Raw genomic sequence first — 27171 nt, 5'->3', positions numbered from 1 at the left:
CGCCTGGCTGGGTGGTAAAAGGAGGGATGTTTTCTTCTCCTTAGTTAGGAGGAAGTCATAGTGGGTTTTGAAGGACATAGGGAAGGCTGGCATGGGTCCTAATCCTTTGGGGCTGAGATGACCCCCACCCCCACTAGTGCTTGGCCTTTCTTGCAGTGGTACTGTATTTCTCGTGGATGCCACTGTGCTAATGGTGGGTGGCAAAGAGCTGCTGGTTGATGCCACTGCTCTACTTGTGGTAGCCTTCTCCTTGCCAGAATGCCTGTGGTTTATGGGCACACTTTCCTCTTCCTCCGATTCTGTGGCAGTCCCACTGCTTAAAATGGGTTCAAAATCATAATCAGAATTGGACTTAAACACAGAGAACTCCCTGCTGCTTTCATCGGTCAAGCTAAGAAGTTGGTATGCCTCCTCACTGGAAATAATTTTTTCGCCATACTGGTGACTGTGGACAGTGGTAACAATATGGTTGTGATAGGGACACTGGGGCAGATGTGGCTGAACTAATGGGTGCTGATGAGGCTGGTCTAATGAGACTGCACTGCTGAGTGCTGAAGTGGCTATGCTGCTGGGTTCTGATGAGGGTGCACTGATGGGTGCTGATGAGGGAGCCCTTATGTGCACTGATGGGGTTGCACTGATGTGCACTGAGGCTGCACTGATTAGCTGGCACTAATAGGGTGGCACTGACAAGCGCTGATGAGGATCCACTGATAGGGTTGCACTGATGAGCACTCACTAATGGGCACTGATGAGCCCTAATAGGGCACTGTAGTGGCACTGATGAGCACTTTAGTTCACTGGTGGCACTGATGGGCACTGTAGTGGCACTAATAGCACTTTGGTGACACACATGAGCACCGATGGCACTGTAGTGGCACTGATGATCACTGTAGTGGCACTGATAAGCACTGTAGTGGCACTGATAGTCACTGTAGCATTAGCTACTAATGTGGCATTGATGGGTACTGTAGTGGCACATGTACACTGATGTGGCACTGTAGAGCACTGTAGTGGCACTGATGGGAACTGTAGTGGCACTGATGGGCACTGTAGAGCAATGTAGTGGCACTGTAGTGATGTGGCACTGAAGGCACTGTATGGCACAGATGAGCACTGTAGTGGCACTGATGGGCACTTTAGTCGCACAGGTGGCACTGTAGTAGCACTGATGCCACAGATGAGCACTGTAGTGGAACTGCTGTGCACTGCAGTGGCATTAGTGGCACTGATGGGCACTGTAGTAGCACTTATGTGGCACTGTAGAGCACTGATGTGGCCATGATGGCACAGATGAGCACTGTAGTCGCACTGATGGCACAGATGAGCACTGTAGTGGCACTGATGTGGAGCTAATGGGCACTGTAGTGGCACAGGTGGCATTGATGTGGCACTGTGGTGGCACTGATGGCACTGTAGGTAATATATGAGCTCTGTTGTGGCACTGTAAGACACTGCTTAGCACTGTAGGGCACTGTAAAGCACAAAAAAGCGATGTAACTCACGCTGCTGCACTCAATCTCTATCCTTTCCACACACGCTGTATCAGTGGCTATGGCCTGGTCGGCAAGTGGTTAAGGAAGATCTATCCTGTACTTTAACCTTATTGAAAGCCTTTCTGGGACAGGACTTGCTGTATCCTCTTGCTAATAAGCGTTACCCTAGGGCATCTGCCTATCTCAAAAAATCTGTCTGTGGCACAGTTAAATTTGCAAAAACTGACTGTAGGGAATACTCTTGACCAAGGGCTCAGGGTATGAGCTGGTGGCATGTAGAACTGTGTTCCCAATCCCCACAGAGGATTTGCTATACAGAGTGGAGCACAAGACAGGAAAGTTTTTTTTTTTTCAAATCAAAGTTAAATGTGAATTTTTAGATTATATGAATTGTGCTTCAATCCCTCCAGAAAAAGTACTAATTTATAATTTGAGCCTGCCCAAATCATAAATATATGATCAATATAGTGATACCAAGAAATTACATTGTTCAGTTCATCTACTCTGTTCTCATCTGAAAAAAAGGTTACGCTCCCAGAATTTTTTTTATTCGTAGTCCCCAAGGGACAACTTTATTTTCAATGTACTTGTCAAAGTACTGTTGGTGCCAAAACACCCACATATTTTTTTCAACCTATCTTTGAAGTTTAGCAAAAAACATATTAACATCCGCCCCAGAAAAGGCGGTGTTGGGGTGGAGTGGGCCTGTTAAACCTCTGTTACAAACCTCTCCCATGTTTCTCCACAATAGTCAGTCATGGTGAGCTCCCTCCAAAAAAAAAAATAGAGTAGAATATAATACATACATTTTTATACAAACATGAGTTATATCAATAACAGAATCTCAAATAACATACTCAAATATGAAACCCTGGTGTCCATCCCAGAAAAGTACTAGTGTTGCCCATAGAATAATTATTGGTGGTTAAACCACCCTAGGAAACAAAACTGGAAATTGCATGAACAAGACCAGTTTACACAAAGTCAAAGGCACCAACATCCCTTAAAAAAGAACTAAAAGAAAATGGGCAAAATATGGGACTTTTCATGTGCATGGACACAAAAACACACAGAAATATTCAGTATAAAAATGTGTTAAAAAATTTGATTCAATTACAAAAATGTTGATTAAAAGCATACTGTAGACTCATATAGGTGTTTATTTACTAAAGTTAGAGAGGGCAAAAGTTTGTCACAATTCTGCAGAGAAACCAATCATCTTCCAGGTTTTATTGCTAAGGCTTAAAGGGGTTGTAAACCTTTGAGCTTTTTCACCTTAATGCATCCTATGCATTAAGGTGAAAAAACACCTTGCAGTCACCGCCCCCCCCCCCCACCCGAGCCCCCGTTTTACTTACCTGAGCCCCGAATCTCCGTGGGCAGGATCCCGTGTTGCTTTCCCCCAGCTCTTGTTGGCTCTCCATTGGATGACTGATAGCAGTGCAGCCATTGGCTCCCACTGCTGTCAATCAAATCAGTGACTTTGCGTGCCGGGGGCCAGGGCCGAGTCATACACTTGGCGACTGTGACCGCCGAGTATATCACACGGGAGCACGCCAGCAAGGTAACCCCATCAGGAGAGAGCTTCCCAGAAGCAGTTAGCTCTTGCCGGGAGGACCTGCGAGAGCTGCCATGGGACCCCAGAAGAGGACACCTGGGGCCACTCTGTGCAAAACAAACTGCACAGTGGAGGTAAGTATGATATGTTTGTTTTGGAAAAAAACAACTAAAAAACGAACCTTTAGTGTGCCCTCTCTAGCTTTAGTAAATACACCCTATAATGTAATTCATCACACATGTTATTCAACATGTTTCATCTATTCAGGCTTCTTCAAAAAATGTGTGGCAATACCTCTGGTGAAATAAACAGAAATAAATCAAAACAATATCACACAAGCATTTGTATATCCACATAATTGGTTTACTATACATGTGTGACAATAAAGTCCACCTATCGGAAAATAGTCTCACAAAAGAGGATCCCTACCTCCAAATGATAAAGAGGCAATGAGTTATTGTAAAATATGAGATGCGTCTGTCCAGGAGTGCCAATGTGCATCCACTAAGTGATGCCAAGAGCCCAAAAGCCGGATACAAGAGTATGGAACTGCAATGATTATAATATGGATCTAGATTAAAAAAATAAACAGCTTATCATTTTCCAAAAGAGTCCTAGTATTTTCTCTGTTATATAACACTACAAGCTTAAGTTCCTGTATTTATTAATTTAATTTATAATGAGCACTCAGATCTGCATTGGAAAGCATGCATGGAGCTTGTATGTCCACAAGATGACAGCCAAGGGGTCCTATAAAGGTGCACACACCATATAAGCCATATAAGTTGAACAAACTTGCCTGCGATAAAGTCACTTAATAAATTCAAGGCAAGATATGATTTACTTATTAACTGCTTGCCGACCAGCTGCCGCAGTTATACTGCAGCAGAAGGGCTCGGCTGCGCACATCGCTGTACCTGAACAGCGGTCGCCGGCTCTGATGCTCATGGCCGGCAGCCGCAATGTCTGCCGGCAAACCTGCGATCACTCCACAGAGAGCCAGTTCTGTCAGGGGAGTAGAGAGAGATTGTCTGTTCCTAGTGATCAGGAACAGCGATCTCTCTCCTCCTCCAGTCAGTCCCCTCCCCCCACAGTTAGAAACACTTTCCAGGGTGCACTTAACCTCTTGATCTCTCCCTAGTGTTAACCCCATGCCATGTATAAAGTAATCAGTGGCTATTTTTAGCTTTGATCACTGTAATAATGTCAATGGTCCCAAAAAAGTATCACAAAAGTCCGATCTGTCCGCCGCAATCCCGCTAAAAATCGCTGATCACCGCTATTACTAATAAAAAAATAATAATAATAAAAATGCCATAAAAATATCCCCTATTTTGTAGACGCTATAACTTTTGCACAGACCAATCAATTTTTTTTACCAAAAATATGTTAAATACATATTGGTCTAAACTGATGGAGATTTTTTGAGGGGATATTGAGGTCTTCGGATGAGTGAAGAGAATGGTTTGGTTGGTATTTTGAGACAAGGTAATTGATGTAGCTGGGGGCTGAGTTGTGGATGGCTTTGTAGTTGGTTGTTAGTATTTAGAATTGTATTTGTTGAGTAAGCAGAAGCCAGTGGAGAGATTGTAAAAGATGGGTAGCAGACACTGAATGGTTGGTAAGGTGGATGAGTGTGGCAGCAGCATTCATGATGCACTAATGGGGGATAGGCCAATGAAGAGGGGGTTGCAATAGTTAAAGCAAGATATAACCAGGAAGTGGATTAGAAGCTTTGTGCTGTCAATTGTTAGTGTGGTAGTAAACTGCTGTTTGTGTTTTTTTTAATCCAGCAAGGCAATGTCATAGTGTGCTAGTATGCATTTAATACTAGCACATTATGTGAAACCTACCTTAAAATTAGGGCGCTTCAATCTTCACCCAGTGTTTCTCCCGAGTTTGCGGACTTCTGCTATGTGAGTGGCCGGCCCCTTGATGACATCACTCCTGCACATACACGTGGGAGCCACCGTTCATGGCACAGGACTTTGAAGAAACAGAACAGTATGCTGTTCCTACAGAGCGCATGTGCTGGTGACATCATTGGGTGCATTAAAAGTAAATATCTCCTTAACCACTTTAGCCCCGGGCCTGTTTTTCAGAGTCGGTGTTTACGAGACAAAACCATTTTTTTTTGCTAGAAAATTACTTAAAACCCCCAAACATTATATATTTTTTGTTTCTAACACCCTAGAGAATAAAATGGAAGTCATTGCAATACTTTTTGTCACACCGTATTTGCGCAGCGGTCTTACAAGCGCACTTTTTTTGGAAAAAATTCACTTTTTTAAATGAAAAAATAAGACAACAATAAATTTGGCCCAATTTTTTTATATATTGTGAAAGATAATGTTACGCCGAGTAAAATGATACCCAACATGTCACGCTTAAAAATTGCGCCCGCTCGTGGCATGGCGTCAAACTTTTACCCTTAAAAATCTTGATAGGCGACGTTTAAAAAATTCTACAGGTTGCATTTTTTGAGTTACAGAGTAGGCCTAAGGCTAAAATTAATGCTCTCGCTCTAACGATCGCGGCGATACCTCACTTGTGTGGTTTGAATACCGTTTTCATATGTCGGCGCTACTCGCGTATACGTTCGCTTCTACGCGCGAGCTCGTCGGGACGGGGCGCTTTAAAAAAAATTTTTTTTGCTTTTCGCATTTATTTTTATTTATTTTAGAATTTTTAACACTGGAAAAAAAAAAATATCACTTTTATTCCTATTACAAAGAATGTAAACATCCCTTGTAATAGAAAAAAGCATGACAGGTCCTCTTAAATATGAGATCTGGGGTCAAAAAGACCTCAGATCTCATATTTGGGCTTAAATGCAAAAAAATATAAAAAATTTGGAAATGTCATTTTTTCAAATGACAAAAAAAAAAATGTTTCTTTAAGACGCTGGGCGGGACTGACGTTTTGACGTCACTTCCGCCCAGCAGAGCTATGGGGACGGGCGAAGGAGATTTTTCCTTCAGTCTCGTCCCCGCTCAGCTGCCGGATGGTCGCGATCTCCTCCGCCGCTACCGACGGCTCCGGTAAGCGGCGGAGGGCGCGGGAGAGCGGCGGGAGGGGGGGGGGCCCTCTCCCGCCACCGATAACGGCGATTTTGCGGCGAATTCACCGCGGAGACCGCCATTATCGTTAACACGGCCGCCCACAGAAGAGATGAATATCTCGATTGTGGCAGCAGCTGCTACCGTTACCGAGATATTCATCTCTAAAGTGAGGACGTATAACGACGGTGGGCGGTCGGCAAGTAGTTAACGTTGTACGTTTAGTAGATATTTACTGTACCTATAGGTAAGCCTTACTATAGGCTTACCTATAGGTAAAAGTCATGCATGGAATTGACTCCCACCTTTAAGAAGGAGTATATTTTAGAGATATTTTGAAAGTTGAGGTTCTAAGATTTGGACAACAGTTGGATGTGAAGCCAAAGAGAGAGTCTAGGATTAACCCTAACACCCTGGCAAGCTGACTAATAGTTGTGCCATTAATATCGACAGCACAATCAGGTGAGGAAGCATGGGGGGAATTATGAGCTCAGTTTTGGATAGATTGAGTTTAAATAAGTGGTATGACATCCATACTGATTTGTCTCTTAGTAAATTAGTGACATGTCAGGACACTGGTGGGGTGAGCTGAAGGGTAGAAATATAGATGTGTGTGTTGTCAGCCTACAAATGGTATTGAAAGATGTGTGAGTCTGATGGTCCAGGGAGGAGGTGTAGTTTGAGAATAAAAGAAATGAGATCCAAGGAAAGAACATGGGGAACTCTGATGGAAAGAAGAAGAAAAGAGGAGGTAGAGTTGTAACTGACACTGAAGTTGTCACGTACATTTACAAAGATTGAGGATGTGAGTTATATCATTTAGGATAGGGCAAGAGTGTGACTGTGGTAATTGCCAAGGTTGGGTGGTTTGGTGGGTATTAGAAAACATGTCTAGAGAGCTCCTCTTAGGCCCCGTACACACGACCTGGTCCCTCCTCCAATTCGTCCTGGTCACCCCTGTTTTTTCTTGTAGCCTTCTTTGAGGCAGAAGAGGCTTGGGGCCGGCTGTAGGGGGTGGCCCTTGAGGGGCGAACCCTGATGGGGGGGTGGCCCTTGAGGGGCCATCCCTGATGGGGGGTGGCCCTTGGGGGGCTATCCCTGATGGGGGGGGTGGCCCCTGAGGGGCTATCCCTGATGGGGGGTGGCCCTTGAGGGGCTATCCCTGATGGGGGGGTGGCCCTTGAAGGGCTATCCCTGATGGGGGAGGAGGTTTGGGAGGGTCCTGGTATGGGGGTCTGCTCCACAAGGTATAAAGCATCCTCAATACCAACGTGCTCCTCCTCTACTTCCTCAAGAGGTGAGGTAGGGGCACTCTCCACCATGGATGGCGTGGGTCGCCCAGCAGCCGACTACGGCCCAGCTCTCTCCTGCACGTCTGTGGATGACACAAAACATTCACATGTTGGTGGACCCACACACTTGTCGCATGTTCCCTTCCACCCCCACACAAGCTACACACCAGAAAGAAGATAAAATACACTTACCTGTCCTCAAGGGCTGATCCACAGAATCATATCCCTCCAGGCCCTCCACCAGCTCCATCTCCAGGCACCTGGCAATGACCAGCTCATCAGCAGTCAGGGAGATCTTAGCGGCTGGTCCACCTCCTGTGCCAGTGGCATGCCTCCTGATCGCCGCCAGCTTCTCTTTTACCAGACGCCGCAGATCATTGATTTTTTTAACTATGTGCTTGGGTTTCCTAGCCGCCACGCCAAGGGCATTCACCTGCGTGGTAATCTCCAACAAAATGTTGTCTTTTTGGACCTTGCTGGTTGTGCCACTTTGTGCCCCATAGAGGCACGCGCCATATTTGGAGAGGGCATCAATAATTATAGCCTTCTCCTCAGGGCTGAAGTTTTTCATCCTGTGGTCCTTAGCAGTCCCTGGTGCAGACCTGCCTCAAGAGACAAAAGTACTAGCAGTAAAAAAAATGCTTGTGTACTTTTGCACTTGACGGGCGCATGTCTGGGCGTATTTGTGCACTGGGCGTAGGCAGTGGGCCGGCGTATCTTAGGGGTTACGCCGGGCGTAGTTGTGAGCATGTGCAGAGGGGCGCGGGACATACAGTGCCGTCGCGGCGCATGCGCCGTTTGTTCAGCCCTTCATTTGCATGGAGTCACGCTTCATTTAAATGGATCACGCCCACTTCCTTCGTACTTTGACTTAGGCCGGCTTATGCCGACAAATTTACGTTACGCCGGCGCATCGTTGGGAGCATTTGCTTTCTGAATACCATGCTTGCCTCTCTGACTTGCGTCGGCGTAGCATAAAAGAGATACGCTACGCCTGCCTAAATATGCACCAATGTATCTGAATCCGGGCCACTAGGTTTATTATTACCTATTTGGTCCATTTAAACCATATGACCAGCTCATTGGACTATCATATGTGTTTTTTTAGGTTCATTCATTTGTTCACCATATTCATCTGCTATATTGATACCATATGGTTCAGTTCATTGTATTACTATGTGCAATTTTGAGTTTTCACTGATTTATACCCACTAAGTGATAATTATTAATTTGTGTTCATACATTGTGCAGACCTACTAGAGTTAGCGCAAACATCTATTTTTCCTAGTTTTCTCACTGTTTGTTTACCAGCAGGTTGCAGCTTTCTTACTTTCACAGATACACTTGGTTTGTATTCACATTGGGACCACATATCTAATATTTTTTATTTAATTTTTAGCACAGTTTTTTTTCCTTCTTTTTTCTACTGTAAATGTCAGTTTATTTAAAGTCAGCAGCTATACTTTTTGTAGCTGCTGACTTTTAATGATTATTAAAAGGATGGAACTCTGCTTTAAAGTAAAGCATTAAAAATGCAAAACTCTATTAAATAACATGTCTAGGGATTACCCTGACACTGCCTGTGAAGTGGTGCATCTGACAAAACAGCTGCTGACATGATCTGTGCTTGTAATCACACTAGAAGAAATACTTTTAAAGATGCTGTGCACTTTTAGTCCATTTACAGTATATTGTTTTCAGTCTCAAGCCCTGATGAATGAAGCATTTTTGAACACCTGAAACACATTGGATACTCTTAGTAATGCCCTCTAACTTTATTGGAATAAAGTATTTTCTGTACATTTTAGCAGTGATGTGGCACTTAAATTTCGATTTTGTGTTACATTACATTACAAGCCAAGGAGACCATGGACATCCTCTTGGGTGTAGAAGCTGTCTCCCTAGGAAACAGATTACTTACATCAGTATTTTAGGATAGCAATACTAATAACCTTTTGAATCCAGCAATATTTTTTTGCTTTCCTAAACTAACCCTGCCTGTGAAGTACCACATCTGTGTCACATATAAAACCTTATACAGCAACAATGACATTTATAAAGAAAAAAGTGCTTAAATTGCTAGCAAAATTACAGCTCTCAGGCACTTAATTCTGCAAATAAAGCAGTTGGGAATTCCATACATCTACACCAGACCCATATCTTAAATAAGAGTCTGGTATTTGTTAATGGGGGACCCCCACACATAAATAAGAAAAAAAAAGGTGTAGGGGTTCCTTCTTATTCAAACCAGGTCCTTCAGGTCTGAAATATATATTAAGGGCAAACCCCACGTAAAATTCAAAGTTTTTCAGCATGCAGTCTGGCAGGTCAGGAAAGGGAGTAAGCCAAGCGTGCACCCCCATTGGGTTCCCTTTTATTCATATCAGATCCTTCGTGCCTGTTTTAAATGTTATGAGGAAACCCCATGCAAAATTCAAGAAAAAGTTGATATTAGACCCTTTTCCAGCATGCAGTTTGGGAGGCCAGGAAATGGAGTAAGATGAGTTTGCACCCCCATTGACAGCAGGAAGCTGCTATGTATAATAGCATAAGTAATACCACTATTATACATGATGTTCAGCTCCCACCAATCAGAGTCCCGAACTTGTGTTTAAGCTGTACTTTAAACTCATTCCTAGTTCCTACACCTCAATGGGGTTTTTACCTTTTACATTTGCTTTTGGGTCCTGTGCCGAGCACCAGTCCCACTGCATTCTGAACACAGGAAGTCAGCCGATCAGCATGGGCAACATTCAGAGAATGCTTTGCATTCTCTGAATGAATGCAAGTGTTCTCTAAATAAACAAGGTGGAGATAGTGACATCAACAATCTGCTTCTTCACCTTGTCCAATCATAGAATTTTTCACATTCATTCAGAAAATGCAAAGCTTTCATTGAATACTGCCCATCTTGAGCAACTGACCTTTTCTGTTCAGTAAACAATAAGATCAGCCGCTCTGTACGGGATACAGAAGCAAATGAAGATCACTGGAATAGTTGTGTCTACTTCAGTGATTTCCAGTTTCCAGGGCATCAGCCAGTTATGGTATGCATAGTTACATTGGTCTAAGGTGGACCAGTGTAACTATGTAAAACGTATCTTTACCAGGAATTCCTCTTTAACATGTTTGTACCAAGAAGCCACAAGAATGTCACATGTGTACTTACTTCTTATTTTTTTCTGTTTTGCTTATAGAGCGCTAGTGATCCTAAAGCTCCAAGCTGCTTCTATCCAGATGGCTTTGGATATCAAGCCACCAATATTCAAGCCACTGCTACTGGAATAACAGCAGATCTAGGGAACCCAACAACATCTGTACGTTATGATAGCTCTCCATCAATAAATGACCTTCGTCTAACTGCCACCTTCCATGAAGATAATATGCTTCAGTTTAAGGTAATGTTGAGTTACATTATTATTATTTTAGAGAAACAGTTGAAAGAATCATCACATTTACAAATTTTGTTTACAAATTAACATAATATAAACTCCTTTAAAATCCTAATGTCAATGCATTTTTTTTTAATATGTGTCTAAATATTATACTATAACTGGAGCAGACATATTCTAGGGGCAGATGTGCAGAGTAGCAAATCAGCTTCTAGTTTCAGCTTCTTCGGTTAAAGGAGTTGTCAGAATGCTTTTTATCTTAATGCATTCTATGCATTAAGATAAAAAGCCTTCTGTGTACAACAGCTCCACCTAATACTTATCTGGGCCCAGTAATGGTTGGAATTTTTTTGGGGGGGAAGGGAGTGGCAAACAACCCCCCCCCCCCCCGAGTGGCCAGCGGCACCTCCCCCTGCTGTTTTCCGGTCGGTCTGGCACGTACCCCATCTAGGCGGGTAGCGGGTGACTTCCAGCGTGCGGCTCGTCCACCTCCTCTTAGGCATCCAATATGATCGCCTGTCCTTTCAGCCAATTGGGTGACAGGTCTCATACCCGCTTCCTGATTGTCTGGGAGGAGGACCAGTGTTAGAATAGCGAATAATCACTGCCTATTCTAACACACCTGGGTGGGCTGTGAGTGCAATCTCTGCGCCTGGAGTCCACCCTATTTTGAAGCCTATTAGAGCATCTGGCTCTAATCAGTGCTTCAAACAAACACCCCTGCCACTGTAATTCAGGCACCTTGTGTCCTGCAAGGGGCCCGGACGAATAGATAGGAGGGGCGGCAGAATGGATAGGGCAGGTGCTGCATGTGCACCCCTAAAGTGGCTGTTTACCCCTTGCCTCCAATTAATCAGGTACACAGTACATGGTTCCCTAAGAATTGCAGCATCTTCTTATTATATTTTTTTGTATAAATGCCTTTTATTAGCTTTTTTTAGCTCTGTCAATTGTCCTATTTCATCTCCATACCCAAGCTGAGGGAGCTGAGTAGGAGGGAAACATATTCCTTCTGACCTGACGTATGCAAGATATGTCAGAAGAGGAATCTCTTATCTTCCTCCCTTTGACCGTCAATGCAATGTGTATAAGAGGAGAGGGCAGGGGGGAGGAAGGAGGAGGGAGGAGAGAAGAGGGGTGGGGAGGGAGGGGCAGGAGGGGGAGGAGGGGGAGCTAAAAACAGGCAGAGAGAAGAGAGGAGACCTGTGGATGGAGCAGACATACATTTAGACCACAGGATCTTGGCTCAGCAGCCATGATAATTGTGGTCTGTTCTAAGGGGGGAAGACGGGAGCTGGCATGATCAAACAGGTATTGTAAGAGATACAGAGAAGTAAGGCAAAAAAGCAAAAGCACCATGCTGCAGCTTTCACATTAAAGGGACAAGAGCAGCAACATTTTTGTTTTGGGTTAACAAACGCTTTAATAGATGGGCCGCCCCTGCCTGAGCCCCATCTCTGTCCACGATTCCCATACAAAACACTAAAGTAACAGTGACAAAGAAAAATTGCAGTGCTTATCACAGTTATTGAAAACTTAAAACACCCAAAGTGTTGCGATAGTGAGTCCAAATTGAAAATGTAAAAAATAAATAAATATTAAACATAAAGCAAGTTCAAAGAAAGTTTTTTTAAAAAAGTGTAAATTATTCTAGTAATCCAGTCACCCAGTGCAACCTCCATCAATGCCAGTAAAACGCACTCAACAAATGTAGTTGTAATTAGAACAGCAAACATCACATGTAACAGGATCCAGGTCTTCAGCGGTAAATAGTCATCCTTAGCTCACATTATCTGCCTCTATCCAAACCAAGGGACCTTCTTTCATAGTGTATCAGGGTATATGGATCATGACCAAAAACCTTTGTTTTTCATAGTAAAAACAACTAAGCGCATCCCATCCAAAGCAATAAGTCAGCGATAACAAAAAGAAAAACATCTCAAATGGTGGCAGGACCTCAGGCACAAAACATTATACATAAATAGCATGCTTGCACTTACATAGAGCGCCCATAATCTGAAGCAGAGTGGCGGCCAGGTCCTCAGGTGTTGTACAATAAAAAACCTCAAGGTGGAGAATCCATCTATGTAAGGGAAAGCTGATTGTACCCAAGACAATCCATCGATCGACTTGGGTGCAACCAGCATGTCGGGTTTTTAACATATGAGTACTGTTGGTGGCTATAGCTACTAGCAGTAATCATTGTGTTCTGGTAGTCAGGAAGGCTCCTTGCTCCCGACCTCCCCTACCCCAATTCCGCCATCTTCAGAACACAATAGCTATACGGGAGGCATTCTCCTATCAACACTGGCTGTGTTGATGTGGAAATCAAGCAATTGTCTTTCGTTTCACCCATGGTTGAATGAAAGAGGATCAAATCATCTTTGGGCTGCTTTAATTCTTAGCAAAGGCAATGAAACAATATAGATAATTAGATGTCTAATCTCTTAACAAGTGTTTAAAGATGTTTAGCTACTATTATTGAAATTCTACAGATATTTGATCCAAACAACAAAAGATATGAAGTTCCAGTTCCATTAAATATCCCAAGCAGTCCAACAAGTACACAGGAAGGAAGACTGTATGATGTAGAAATCGCCAACAATCCATTTGGAATTGTCATTAGGAGACGGAGCACTGGAACAGTCATGTAAGTATTTATTATTGCAAATTACACATTGCAGTTATTGTATAAAAAAGCATTGGCCATACTTTAAATGGTTTATTGTGTCTTTATTATTATAACTGTCTCATAAATTATTTGTATCCCCTCACCAAAAATGTCTTACTTTTACTTTTTTCACAGCATTGGGTCAAAGGTTATCTGAACTTTGACAGTTGTTACCTAAGTGCTTAAAAAATGCACTTTCAGAAGATGGGAGACTGATTTACTGAAGTATGAAGTGTGGAGAAGGGAAATGAAGTACAGTGATCCCGGACAGGTTTACTAAAGTAAAAAGCCCATGCATTTAATACAGCAGGTTTTCCACTTTAGGAAGTCTGGCCCAGGATCAGTTCACTTCTTCCTATTTTTACTGCACTTTACATATAAGTAAATTGGGCCCACTATGTGAGCTTAACCACTTCAATACCAGGCACTTATACACCTTCCTGCCCAGATCAATTTTCAGCTTTCAGCGCTGTTGCACTTTGAATGACAATTGTGCAGTCATGCTACACTGTACCCAAGCTATGTTTTTATCATTTTGTTCCTACAAATAGAGCATTCTTTTGGTGGCATTTGATCACCTCTGGGATTTTTATTTTCTGCAAAAAAAAATAAAAAAGTCCAAAAATTTTGAAAAAAAATATGTTTTTTTTGTTTTGTTTCAGTTACAAAACGTTGTAAATAAGTACGTTTTCTCCTTCACCGATGGGCACTGATGGGGCTGCACTGATGGGCACTGATAAGACGGCACTGATGATGAGCACTAATATGCAGCACTGATAGGCGGCACTGATGGGCACTGATAGGTGGCACTGATATGCAGCATGGATGGGCACTGATAGGCGGCATGGATGGGCACTGATAGGCGGCACGGATGGGCATGGATGGGCACTGATAGGTGTCACGGATGGGCATGGATGGGCACTGATAGGTGGTACGGATGTACTGTAATATTTTATACTGATGGATGCCAATCAGTGCCACACAATAATGCTTGCCAATCAGTGATGCCCATTGTGGGCAGTGATTGGCATCCATTGTGGGCACTGATTGGCATCCTGGTGGTCTAGGGTGGCTTACCTGGTGGTGGGCATCCCTGGTGGTCTGGTAGCATCCCTGGTGGTCTAGTGTGGGCATCCTCGGGGGGGCTGCGCTGATAATCGATCAGCACAGACCCACCTGTCAGACGAGCAGCTCTACTTGCGTCTGACAGATGTGAGTGAAGAAAAGCCGATCACCGGCTCTTCTTGTTTACATCGTGATCAGCCGTGATTGGACACGGCTGATCACGTGGTAAAGAGTCTCCTACCCAGATCGGTGTTGCGGGGTGTCAGACTGACACCCCGCAGAGGTATCTTGGATGGGTAGAATCTCTGCTTACAAAATGTTAATTTTGCCACAGCTACTGTATGTGTTCCGAACCCTGCCGATTCATATACCTCTTCATTATCTCAAAGGTCTAATGAGGATCAGCTGGAGATATATATGGAACGGAAAAAAGGCTAGGTGCTCAAGGAACAACCTAATATCACACAGACAAGTAGGGGGAGCGGGCCTGCCTGACATCCCCGACTACCTATGGGCGGTTCGTTTAGACCAACTCAAACATTGGTTCCATGACGCTGACTGTCCCCTTTGGGTAGAGATAGAATCGGCGACGTCACCGACCAAGGATCTGAAGCTCCTATTGTTGAGCGACGGGTGGGACCCATGGGACTTGTCCATTCTACCCCCTACCGTGCAGATATCGTTAAGGGCCTGGAGATATCTCCTTGAACACAAACGACAAGATGTCCAGGACATCAACTTTGTGCTACCCCTGCAGTTGCTAGAAGCCAAAATCCCAATGTTAAGGGTTGACGACTTGGTTGGCTGTAACGTGACGAGTATAACAGACTTTTACGAAGGCACGGTACTTAAACCGGCCGACCAGGTTATGGCCAGTTTGCACCTACCTGGTAACGCTCTATTTAAATGTCTAAGTATCACCCATTTTCTCCGACCGCTGCCGCCTCCACACATTTCCCTCCCTAGTACAGTTTGGCGTTTTTACTCCACTGTGAAACCAGACACAAGGGCATAGCAGTCTTTTATAACTTGTTCCAGGATAAGCTAAAGTTCTCCAAAACCGCTGCAATGCAAAAATGGGAGATGGACCTGAACTTCACGTTCTCGGTGGAGCAATGGTCGCACGCGTTTCAGGAAATCCACAAAGCCTCTCACTGTATCAAGCACTGGGAGCTGGCAATCAAACTAACTAACAGATGGCACTATACGCCTCTAAGGATTGCCACATTCTTCCCGGGAGCCTCGGCTGGCTGCTGGAAGGGAATGTGGACAAACGGGCAACCTCGTACACATGCTGTGGCAATGCCCTAATGTTAAAAGCGTATGGAATCAGGTTTTCCAACTTATCTCTTCCCTGACAGGGGTTCTCACAAAACCGGACCCTGCACTTGCTATTCTCCACTTAAATATTGATAGATTCCCTTGCACCATGAGACCGGTCGTAACACACATACTACTAGAAACAAGAGCACTCGTCTTACGACATTGGAAATTCAACAAGTCTATCAACGTTTCTGACGTGATCATTGGGACCCATAGAAACTACACATTTGAAAGACTTCTTGCCATAAATTCTATGAGAACCAAACGATTTGATGAGTGTTGGTCGATATGGCCCAAATACTTCTAAGGCTATCCAGGCTTTGTTACATTGATTTTGAATGTTGATGTTTTTCTCCGACTTAGTACATTGATATTGATTTTTGATGTTTTCTGATATCGGTAATAAGTGTATGATGGAAGACGTGTACAGTATATCATTGCACCTTGTGTGTATATTTTTCCCTTCCCCTTTTTTCTTTGTTGTCCCCTGAAAATCTTCAATAAAAATTATTGCTAAAAAAAAAAAAAAAATCACAGATCACCGCCATTACTAGTAAAAAGAGAAAAAAATCATAAATCTATCCCCTATTTTGTAGGCGCTATAACTTTTGCGCAAACCAATCAATATACGCTTATTGCGATTTTTTTTTAACAAAAATATGTAGAAGAATACGTATCGCCCTAAACCGAGGGACATTTTTTTTTTTTTTTTTTTTTTAAATTGGGATATTATTATAACAAAAAGTTAAAAATATTGTGTTTTTTTTCAAAATTTTCTGTTTTTTTATGTTTATAGCGCAAAAAATAAAAATCGCAGAGGTAATCAAATACCACCAAAAGAAAGCTCTATTTGTGGGAAAAAAATGATAAAAATATAATTTGAGTACAGTGTTGTATGACCGCACAATTGTCATTCAAAATGCGTCAGCGTTGAAAGCTGAAAATTGGTCTGGGCACGAAGGGGGTTTAAGTGCCCAGTAATGAAGTGGTTAATTCTTTAAAGTGGATACCAAGTCTTGATTTCCATTACAGACATTACTTGTTGTCATTGATATTGTAATGATAGATAGATTATGTAAGCATGTAAGCCTTGCATACATATTTAATTTTTTTTGTTGAAAAGAACTCGTAAAAATGCCCAGGGATTCCAATTTTGTATCAAACAAATGAAAACAATGTAAAAATACATAGCCTAATGAATACCATGCACATAATGTACAAATTACTTTTTTATTCTTTAGCTGGAATTCTCAACTCCCTGGATTCACCTTCTCAGACATGTTTATTCAAATTTCAAATCGCTTGCCATCTTCTTATATATATGGACTTGGAGAAACAGAGCATGAGTCATTCAGAATTGACCTGAATTGGCACACCTGGGGATACTTTGCTAAAGACCAACCTCCTGCAGTAAGTACCATTAAACATCCATCCTTAGTTCCACCCATAAAAAAACACCCTTTATTATGTGGCTTATATTAACATTTCAAGTTGCTAAATGTTTAGCTGTCAGAAACTACCTAACATACTATAATATTGCAGAAGAGTACAGTTTAAAGTGATTCTAAAGGCAGAAGTTTTTTATCTATTTTATGCATTAAGATAAAAATTCTTCTGGGTGCAGCAGCCCCCCTCAGCCCCCTCCTAATATTTACCTGTGTCCCATCTCGATCAAGCAAGGTGCATGAGTGCCTTGGCCGTCTTGTACTTTCCCTCCTGATTGGCTGAGACACAGCAGCGGCACCATTGGTTCCCACTGATGTCAATCAAAGTCAGTTAGCCCATCAGGAGAAAGAGGGTGCAGAGCCGTACCGTACCGTGCAGAGCTCCATGTCTGAATGGACACACAGAGCAGTGGCTCGGCTCGGGGGCCCTATAGCAAGCTGCTTTCTGTGGGGGCACTCAGAGGGAGGGAGAAGCCAAGAGAGCCAGTGAGGGAACCAAGAAGAGGAGGATCTGGGCTCCCATGTGCAAAACCACTGCACAGAGCAGGTTAGTATAACTTGTTTGTTATTTTTAAAGAAAAAAAATGAGACGTTAGTATCACTTTAAGTTCCATTTGCTTCAAAAGTCAAAAGAGTTGTTAAATTGGTTTTGATGCCAAGCAGACATTTTTCAGGTGACAGTAAAAGAGATGTCATCGGAAAATAGTATTCCTGAAGGCTCAGGCTTTAAAATGTGTCATTTATTTCAGTATTTATGCAGCATTTTTAGATTCAGCCTTCTCTTAAAGGCAGTGTGATATTTTCTCATAGGTCACCAACAGCCATGGTCAGTAGGACACACAGGAATTTTCATCAAGAGGCCCATGTCAGCATGTCAGATTTAAAAACCCAGTCTTGCAGTTACAATATTGAATACTTATTTTATGTTCTAAACTGTAAAATAAAGCCATATTGTGACCAAATGCAAAAATATGTAGGGCGTTCAGGATATGCTTTAACACATCTGTTACAGTGTATATACATTAAAGTGAAGCATTACACCATAGTGTAATGGATTGGAATAACTCTGTTTTGTCATAGTGGAGTTGATGACAGTAGAATAAGTTTATAACATCTCATTTTAAAATTGCAAATCAATATGACTGTAAGCTGATAGTCAGTCAGATTTAAGCTTTTCAGTCTTGCTGCAAACCATGTTAACATTAGATGTTCCCTTTCCAGTAAAATGTGTTTATGATTTTCAATGAATGAAAAATATTTTACTATACAGTTTGTAGGTAGTATTAGTTACTTAGTTTGTTTGTTATATTTGTTGAATTGGTTTCTGAAGTGTTCTTTTAGACAGCCAAAACCTATTGGGATTCAGTAAAGAAAATGGGTTTTAGTTACTACATAACTAAGGCTACTAGGATGTCCTATGACTGCTAAGATTACTCTGGATTATGGTGCAGCCATGGACCAGAAGCCACATCATTGTATAAAATCTTATTGTATAAAAATCCTATACATTTCCAGTTTAATATTACAGCACAAAAACACTTAGGCCCCTTTCACACGTTGTGACTGTTCAGCAGTGGAGTAGCGTGGGGGGCAGGGGGGCCATGGCCCCAGGCGCGACATTTAGGGGGGCGCAATTCCGTGCCTCCTCCTAATCACTTCATGTGTCCCTGATCTCTGGCCGCCATGTTTAGTGTCTTGCGCCCTGTGATTGGACGTATGGGGGTCATGTGCGGCGTGGGGCTGGCCTGCCTGCAATCGCTCTTGAAGTCCCGCCTCCGCACATGATCGCCATACGCCCAATGACAGTGCGCCGGGAAACACTGAACATGGCGGGGGGAGACAACCACCAGAAATGTGAGCTGCTGTCTTCCCCTCCGCCTGGCACCTGTCCCTCTCCTCTGGTTCAGCCACGGCGCTTCCTGTCTAGCGGAGCATGGAGGTGCAGCGTGTTAGCTAACCTCCCGCCCGGCGGGGACACATGGTGCGGACTGCGGGTGGATGGCACTGGCGGGGAGTCGGGACCAATTCTGCACATCCAGTGCTGAGGTCCTCCTGAGGAGAGTCCTGTAGGCTGTAGAAGAGAAGGCAGAGGTAAGGAGGAGGATGGCTTTGCAGTTTTGCATAGAGCTGTGTGGAGGGAGGGAGGGAGGGGGGTGAGCAGTGCAGGATGTAGTTATCCTACATACAGGTGGGTCAATGTAGGTGTAAGGTCGGTGGGTCAATTTATGTGTCAGGGGTCAGTGTGTGTCAGGGGTCAGTGTGTGTCAGTCAGGGTAATAGTCAGTGTTGGTGTCTGGTCAGTGTGATGGTCAGGTGGGTCAGTGTAATGTGAGTGCAGGAAGTAGGAGTGAGGTGGGTCAGTGTAGGTGTAAGGTAGGTTAGTGTAATGGTCAGTGTAATGGTCACGTGGGTCAGTGTAATGGTCACGTGGGTCAGTGTAATGTGAGTAGTGCAGGAAGTAGAAGTCAGGTGGACCGTGGATCAGTGCATGTGTCAGGTAGGTGTGTCAGGGGGTCAGTGTAGGGGTCAGATAGGTCACATGTGTTGCAGGGTAAAGTGGAGTCAGGGCGCAGCCGGGAGGTGGCAAAAATCCTTGCACCAGCCCTGGTGGTCAGTGTGGTGTGTAGTGGTCAGTGTGCAGGATGGTGGTGTGCGGGTTAGTGCTCAGTAAATAGTGGTGTGTATAGTGTAGTGGTCAGTGTAAGGTGTAGTGGTCAGTGTGTGGTGTAGTGGTCAGTGTATGGTGTAGTGGTCAGTGTGTAGTGTAGTGGTCAGTGTGTAGTGTAGTGGTGTGCGGGTTAGTGGTCAGTGTGTAGTGTAGTGGTCAGTGCGTAGTGTAGTGGTCAGTGTGGTGTGGTCAGTGTAGTGGCCGGTGTGTAGTGGTCAGTGTGTAGTGTAGTGGTCAGTGTGGTATGCAGTGTAGTGGTCAGTGTATGGTGTAGTGGTCAGCGTGTAGTGTAGTGTAGTGGTGTGTCGTGGTCAGTGTGTGGTGTAGTGGTCAGTGTGAAGTGTAGTGGTCAGTGTGTAGTGTAGTGGTCAGTGTGGTGTGTAGTGGTCAGTGTGGTATGCAGTGTAGTGATCAGTGTATGGTGTAGTGGTTAGTGTGTAGTCGGTAGGTCAGTGCAGTGGACAGGTAGGTAAGTGTAATGGTCAGTATAGGAATCATAAAGGGTCAGTGTAGATGTCAGTGTAGTGGTCAGTATAGGAATTAGGCTAGTAGGAAGGGAAGGGACTCGGGCAGTGCAAAAAGTCTGCAGGTTAGGGGGGGGGGGCGCAAATTTCTTGCCTTGTCCGGGCGCTGACAACCCACGCTACGCCACTGCTGTTCAGGTCCACCTGTCAGTTTTTTAGTCAGACCTGAATGGACGCTCTGTGCACCTCTATGGACCCACGGATGTCAGCGGTGACATGCCCGCTGACATCCGACCTGCTCTGATCCGCTAACGTGTGGATGGAAACCCTATTTTCCATCCATCTGGCGGTTCGGATCGGATGAAGGTGGACTCTACGGTCCATCTTCATTCGATCCCCCATAGGGGAGAGTGGCGCTCTGACAGGTCGGTCCCTGCACAATGTGCAGAGACAGACCTGTCATCTGCCTGCTCAGCGGGGATCGACGGAGCGATCCACGCTGAGCAAAGTGGAGCTCGGACACGTCAGTGTAAAAGGGCCCTTACAAGATAGAAAGAGGTCATAGGCATATAATGATTTGTCCTAATGCGGATTGCTGTAATCCTTGTCTGTCTGTGGGAGACAGAGAGCTCACCACATTCCCCTGATGTCACATCGGCCGTGTGCATTCCAGCTTGGTTGCACACCTCCTCACCAATCCACGTCACCAGGGACTCTGACAGCTGCAGGATGGCTCTCACTCTCCCTGAGACACACAAGGATTACATCGATCTGCATGAGGGCAAATCATTATATGTCTATGACCTCTTACTATCTTGTAAATGTTTTTAATCCCATTGTGCCTGTAATAAATCTGTTAACCACTGTACTTCGAGGAGCCTTTCTCTTTCCTTCATGATGATATTGCACATACGTTGCATGCACTCTTGCTATTATCTATTTAGGATGATTACTTCTAGGTATATTAATGCAGGTGTTATATATCTTCCATTTCATCATCCAAGACAGTTTGTCCTATTGTACCCTCACCCTTTAAAAATTCTTAAATAGTATTTTATTAATTTATAATAATATTAAATATTAAATAGTATTATGCATCAACACTAGTTTTTTTGTGAACCTTTGTCCAGACCATGGATGATTTACATAATAATAAGCAGTAAAGGACCTTTAAAACAAGTAATAACTGACTTCCTTAGCTTAGCTTATTTTACTGTAAAATGACTTATTCTCAAATATTCTAGAACAGAAACGTTAAAGTCTGGTTGCAGTTGGGGTCTGACAGCTTAGAAGCACTTACCAGAGAATTAACTAAGCTTTCTGGGCCATTATAATGGTGCAGGAAACTGTCAACATGATTGCTCCACAGTGGATAGACCTGTTTAGCCACTTTGGCACCGGAGCAGTTTTTGCATTTTTTGCACACGTTTTGCTCAACTGTTTATCAATTTCATATTTAAAAAAAGAAAAAGCATAATAAAATAAATTTTAGTGCAAACATACAGTATAGGGTGTCTCAAAAGTTGCCATACATAGGGAAAATGGAAAATTGTAGCTAAATGTACCTTTACTTACAAAATATTCATTACAAAATGTTACTAAATATTTGCTACACACGGCTTTCTTTTATGCCTCATGTACACTGCTGCTGGTAAATGGATGTTTAGGAGCAGTTGGGCATTTTTTTCAGGTGACCCTGAACTCTCCTCTATGTTATCTTATTAGTGCATGTACACAGGGTCATTTATAGTCAATTCTAGGCAGTTGAGTTTAGAGGCAGTTGAGTTTAGAGGGGACAGGATCCTGTCCCCTCCCCCCCAAAAGGTGCTAAACGGAAGGGGGGGGGGTTAATCAGATGAGCGTAAGTTCCACATTAGGGTGGAACTCCGCCTTTAAGATCCTTTTAAAGGACCATACTACTAGAAAATGTTTGAAAATGTTTTATGGAACCCCCCCTCCATGTGTATTGTCTGAAAGTACCATAACATATTTCTATAAATGCAGAATGATGCTGCCACATGGAGTTTACAACCCAAGCACAGTTCTGTAATGTTCATATTATCTATACGGTTGTATAGCCTCCATCCCGATACCATGTAAACCAATAATCTTCAAAATTTCAGAGTTCATTTGAAGGGAAGTAAATTTATTGTGTATTTTATAGGCTAATTATATATCACATACCTCACTTCTGATGCTTGTGTTTTCAGTACAAAAGTAATTCATATGGAGTTCACCCCTTCTACATGGGACTTGAAGAAGATGGAAATGCTTATGGAGTGTTCTTGCTTAACAGCAATGCAATGGGTACGTTTTATGACACTCTAGTAGATGTTTTCTTACTTTTGCAGCCACATAAAACAAATTTCCCATGCTTAAAGTTTGTTGCTATTGTTTAGAAATGCATTTTCCAGTTGTACTTTACATTTATTTTCCTCAGACATACACGATGGCTAGCCTTTAGGGGATTTAGACCTGAAGTATTGATCATTGCTATATACATAGGGATAATTTCAGTTAGTAAATAAAGTCATGTCAAATATCAGAAAGATAGACGTTTTCACATATGGACCACATAGGTTGGTATATATAACCACTTCAGCCCCGGACCATTTGGCTGCCAAATGACTGGATCACTTTTTGCAATTCGGCACTGCGTCGCTTTAACTGACAATTGCAACATCCTTTTTTCCCTCACAAATAGAGATTTCTTTTGGTGGTATTTGATCACCTCTGTGGTTTTTATTTTTTGCGCTATAAACAAAAATAAAAATTTTGAAAAAAATGCAATATTTGGTACTTTTTGCTATATAAAATATCCCCAATTTATTTTATTTTTTTAAAGGGAATTTTTTTCTCAGTTTAGGCCGATACATATTCTTCTACACGTTTTTGGTAGTCTTATGGCATTTTTATTATTCATTTTTGTTTACTTGTTATGGTGGTGATCTGCAATTTTTATCATGACTGTGACATTAAGGCGGACACATCTGACACTTTTGGCGCTGTTTTGGGACCATTCACATTTATACAGAGGTCAGTACTATAAAAATCCACTGATTACTGTGTAAATGCGACATGCAGTGAAGGGGTTAACCAGTTGGGTGCGCTGAAAGGGTTATGTGTGTCCTAGGGAGTGATTCTAACTGTTAAGGGGTGTGGCTTACTGTGACACGTCACTGATCGCTGTTCCCGATGAGAGGGAGCAGACGATCAGTGCTGTGTCACTAGGCAGAATAGGGAGATGTCTTGTTTACAAAGACATTCCCCCATTCTGCCGTTCCGTGACCTGATCGCTGGTCACGCGGGCACGGTCACAGAGACCACAGTGGGCGCGCGCGCCCTCTGGGGGGCAGGTTTAAAGCAACTTATATATACGTACGTTGCTTTGCCTGCCCGTGCCATTCTGCCGACGTATATCTATGTGAGGCGGACGGCAAGCGGATAATGATCAAACAGCTGACATGCTTTTCTCCACATGGCATATTGAAATGTGTCCTAATATTGTTTCCATTTTTATGACTAATATGACTAATTTGCAAATGAATATTGTATTTTTCAGATGTGACGCTGCAGCCAACCCCAGCTATAACATATCGTACAATTGGTGGAATTTTAGACTTTTTCATCATACTGGGTACAACTCCAGAAAGTGTAGTCCAGCAGTACACTAAAGTAAGAATATAAAACCTAATAATTATTTGTACAGCTCTTTATCCAAGTAAGGTTTTAACTTTTTTTTGTTTTTTAAGCTCATTGGACGCCCTGTAATGCCAGCTTATTGGTCTCTTGGTTTCCAATTATGCCGCTATGGATATAAGAGTGACAGTGAAATAGAACAACTGTATAAGGACATGGTGGCAGCCCAGATTCCATATGTAAGTAATTCTAAGGTCTGGTAAGAAACTGTTACCAGTGGTATAACAAGAACTATTCTAAGTATTAGCATACAAGTGACATATGCAATAGACAGAGGTGGTTTACTAATACATAAGTATGTAAAATAGAGAAGCTTGATGTAAATAATCTTAAACGTATCAGTTAATGTTTACAACACCTTGTTTCTTCTTTTGAGGGCTGATATAACTTATTGTATCATAGGCATCGGTGCCCAGTAGTCATGAAACCTCCCCTGTGATGAGCTCTAAAAAACATTTTGCTTGCTATGCACTTTACAACTATCTCTTCTGTGATCATTACAGTTTCACAAAGTTTTTTTTATAGAGCATTAATGCTTATCGGAACCCTCTTATAAAAAACATGATCTGTGTATAAATACTATTTCTCCACCCCCACAACCTGGACTTGTTTACTATAAATCAAAGACAGACCCAGCTCGCAATATTCTCTTTCCTGAACAGCCTCTAAATGAGATATATGGTTGGAGCCCCATTCTGGTGGTGCAAGCCTGTTAAAGAAAGCTTTAAACAAGCTTTGGCGTAAGTGGCAGCATTTTCCCCTTTCTTTCCATGTGCTTTTCACTTAGTTTCTCTGTTTATTTGTGCTTTCCGGCACCTGTCTGTGTCTGAGCATGAAAGTCAGGAAGTTATGCGGCCGCTGTGACTTTTCTGGCTTGTCCTTTTCCAAGATGGTGATCTGAGCATGCTCTGATATCACTAATGGCCACACGTGCCAGTTTTAAATGGTTTTAGGCATTTCTGGTGGAGTTCTCAACTCATGCATGCTGGATACTTATGTGGTCATTGTTTGCAGGTATATTTTCCCTTTTATGGCATTCTGGGTTTTTCCTTTCTCCTTCTCAGGCCTCGGAACACACGACTGAGCATCTCGTTGTAAAAGAAACATAGTTTTCCTTGGCGAGGTTCTTGTCAGGCTTGTCGAGAATCTTGTCAAGCTTTCTTTGTATACACACTGTCAAGACAAAATCTTGTCTTTCTCAAACGCGGTGACGTACAACACGTACGACGGCACTATAAAGGGGAAGTTCGATTGCACTGGCACAACCCTTGGGGCTGCATTTGCTAATCTCATGTTACTGCGTGTTAAGTAAAAGTTTGGTAGGAGACGATTTGCACATTTTAGTCTGTTACAGCGTGACGAATGTGCTATCTTCATTATGAACGCTACTTTTACCGAAGGTGCGCTCCCGTCTCATACTTTATTCTGAGCATGCGCAGGTTTCTAAGCATACACACAAACGTGTTTCTCGTCGTAAACCAGCCCAACGAGAAACACGATGAGGAAATTGAGACTCCCGATGAGGAAAAAGAGAAATTGTTCTCTTTTTTTCCCGTCGAGTTCCACAACAGTTTTCTCTATGAAAAACATACACACAACCGTTTTCCTCGGCAAAAAAGCTCTGCCACCAAGTTTCTTGATGGATTCTGTCAAGGAAAACTGTAGTGTGTACGAGGCCTCAGTGTTGCTCTGGGACCACTGTTTTCTTTATGGCATGCACACTGGCTTGTCCTATCTCATTATGAATGCTTACTCAGTTACAGAAACAGGTTTATTTCTCCTTGTAAGACAAAGGTTTTACATAAATGAATAAAGCTGACCATTCTAAGCACCCCTGTCGGTGTTAAATGGTTTATCTCAGCTCTCTAACTGCCACGTTTGCTGGACAGTTTAGTCTGTTAACAACAGGTAAAAATAACAGACTTCTCAAAAAGAAAAAAAATCTAAAAAAACAACACATGTAGCCACTGCTTCTAAAAATTTACATCTACAAAGAAAGAAAAATGCAGTTTTAATTGCTGGCAAAAGCTTCTTGCTGCTTCCTTTTATTTGTAAACAAAGCAGCTGGGGATTCCCTTGATTTATACCAAACCATTATCCTAGATGAGAGTCTGGTATACAGTAGATATTGATGGGGTATCCCACACACACAAAAAACAGCATGGGGTCCTCTCAAAAATGCATGATGGTCCGAAATTAATTTTAATGGAGAACCCCGCAAAAAAAAGATTGCTCCACCATCAACAAAATTCATATCAGACCCTAGCATGCAGCCTAGTTGGCCAACAAAGGAGGAGGGCAAGCATGTGGTTCCCACCTCTTGAACTGTACCACCCCCCTAGCAAAGTATGATGATGAGGAAAAGGGCATCTTCCCCACAACCTACCACCGTGTTTGTGGCTGTCTGCAGGTCAAGCCCCTTTGTTTTCATTTCAAAGGATTCAGGGATCTAAGGGCCACTTGGGGGACAGCGATGTTCAATATTTCGGATTTCTCTACACTGACCTTTAAATTTGAGATTTCCCCATATCTTTTCAGCTCAATTCGAATATTAGGTATCATCTGTCTTGGTTTAGATCAGGGATATGCAATTAGCGGACCTCCAGCTGTTGCAAAACTACAAGTCCCATCATGCTTCTGCCTCTGAGTGTTATGCTTGTGGCTGTCAGAGTCTTGCTATGCCTCATGGGATTTGTAGTTCTGCAACATCTGGAGGTCCGCTAATTGCATATCCCCGGTTTAGATACATAAAACATAACATACCTTATGTTCCAACCCAGATATTTCTATGCCCTGAATATCTTTATTTGCCCGGATCGTCGCTAGGTTCTAGAGATAAACACAAATAACAATGGTATGTGGGCATCCCTGTCATGTTCCATTATAAAGAGCGAATGGCCAGCTAACCTAGAATATAATGCCTCTATCCCAGGGCTCAAAATTTCAAGTCCTGAGCTACTAGCCAGGCCTTCAGGGTTACTCGCCACTAGTTGTCCCACCCAGCCCGCCCCTAATTCCGCCCCTAAACACGCTCTCATA

At 43.0% G+C, this 27171-nt stretch overlaps 1 protein-coding gene across 2 annotated transcripts in view; it reads left to right on the top strand.

The window, feature by feature from the left end:
• Positions 1-27171, top strand: part of SI (sucrase-isomaltase) — a 318808-nt gene that overhangs the window by 229650 nt on the left and 61987 nt on the right. For both annotated transcript variants that reach the window (XM_040349295.1, XM_040349296.1), the window contains exons 48-53: positions 10603-10803; positions 13293-13447; positions 17098-17266; positions 22644-22740; positions 23996-24108; positions 24186-24311. In XM_040349295.1, the coding sequence (XP_040205229.1) occupies positions 10603-10803; positions 13293-13447; positions 17098-17266; positions 22644-22740; positions 23996-24108; positions 24186-24311 (861 nt within the window). The remainder of the gene's footprint in view (positions 1-10602; positions 10804-13292; positions 13448-17097; positions 17267-22643; positions 22741-23995; positions 24109-24185; positions 24312-27171) is intronic.

The sequence above is a fragment of the Rana temporaria genome, chromosome 4 (genome assembly GCF_905171775.1).
Source record: "Rana temporaria chromosome 4, aRanTem1.1, whole genome shotgun sequence".
NCBI lineage: Eukaryota > Metazoa > Chordata > Amphibia > Anura > Ranidae > Rana > Rana temporaria.
Note: the sequence above shows the minus strand (reverse complement) of the source record. Positions and strands in the feature narration are given on the sequence as shown.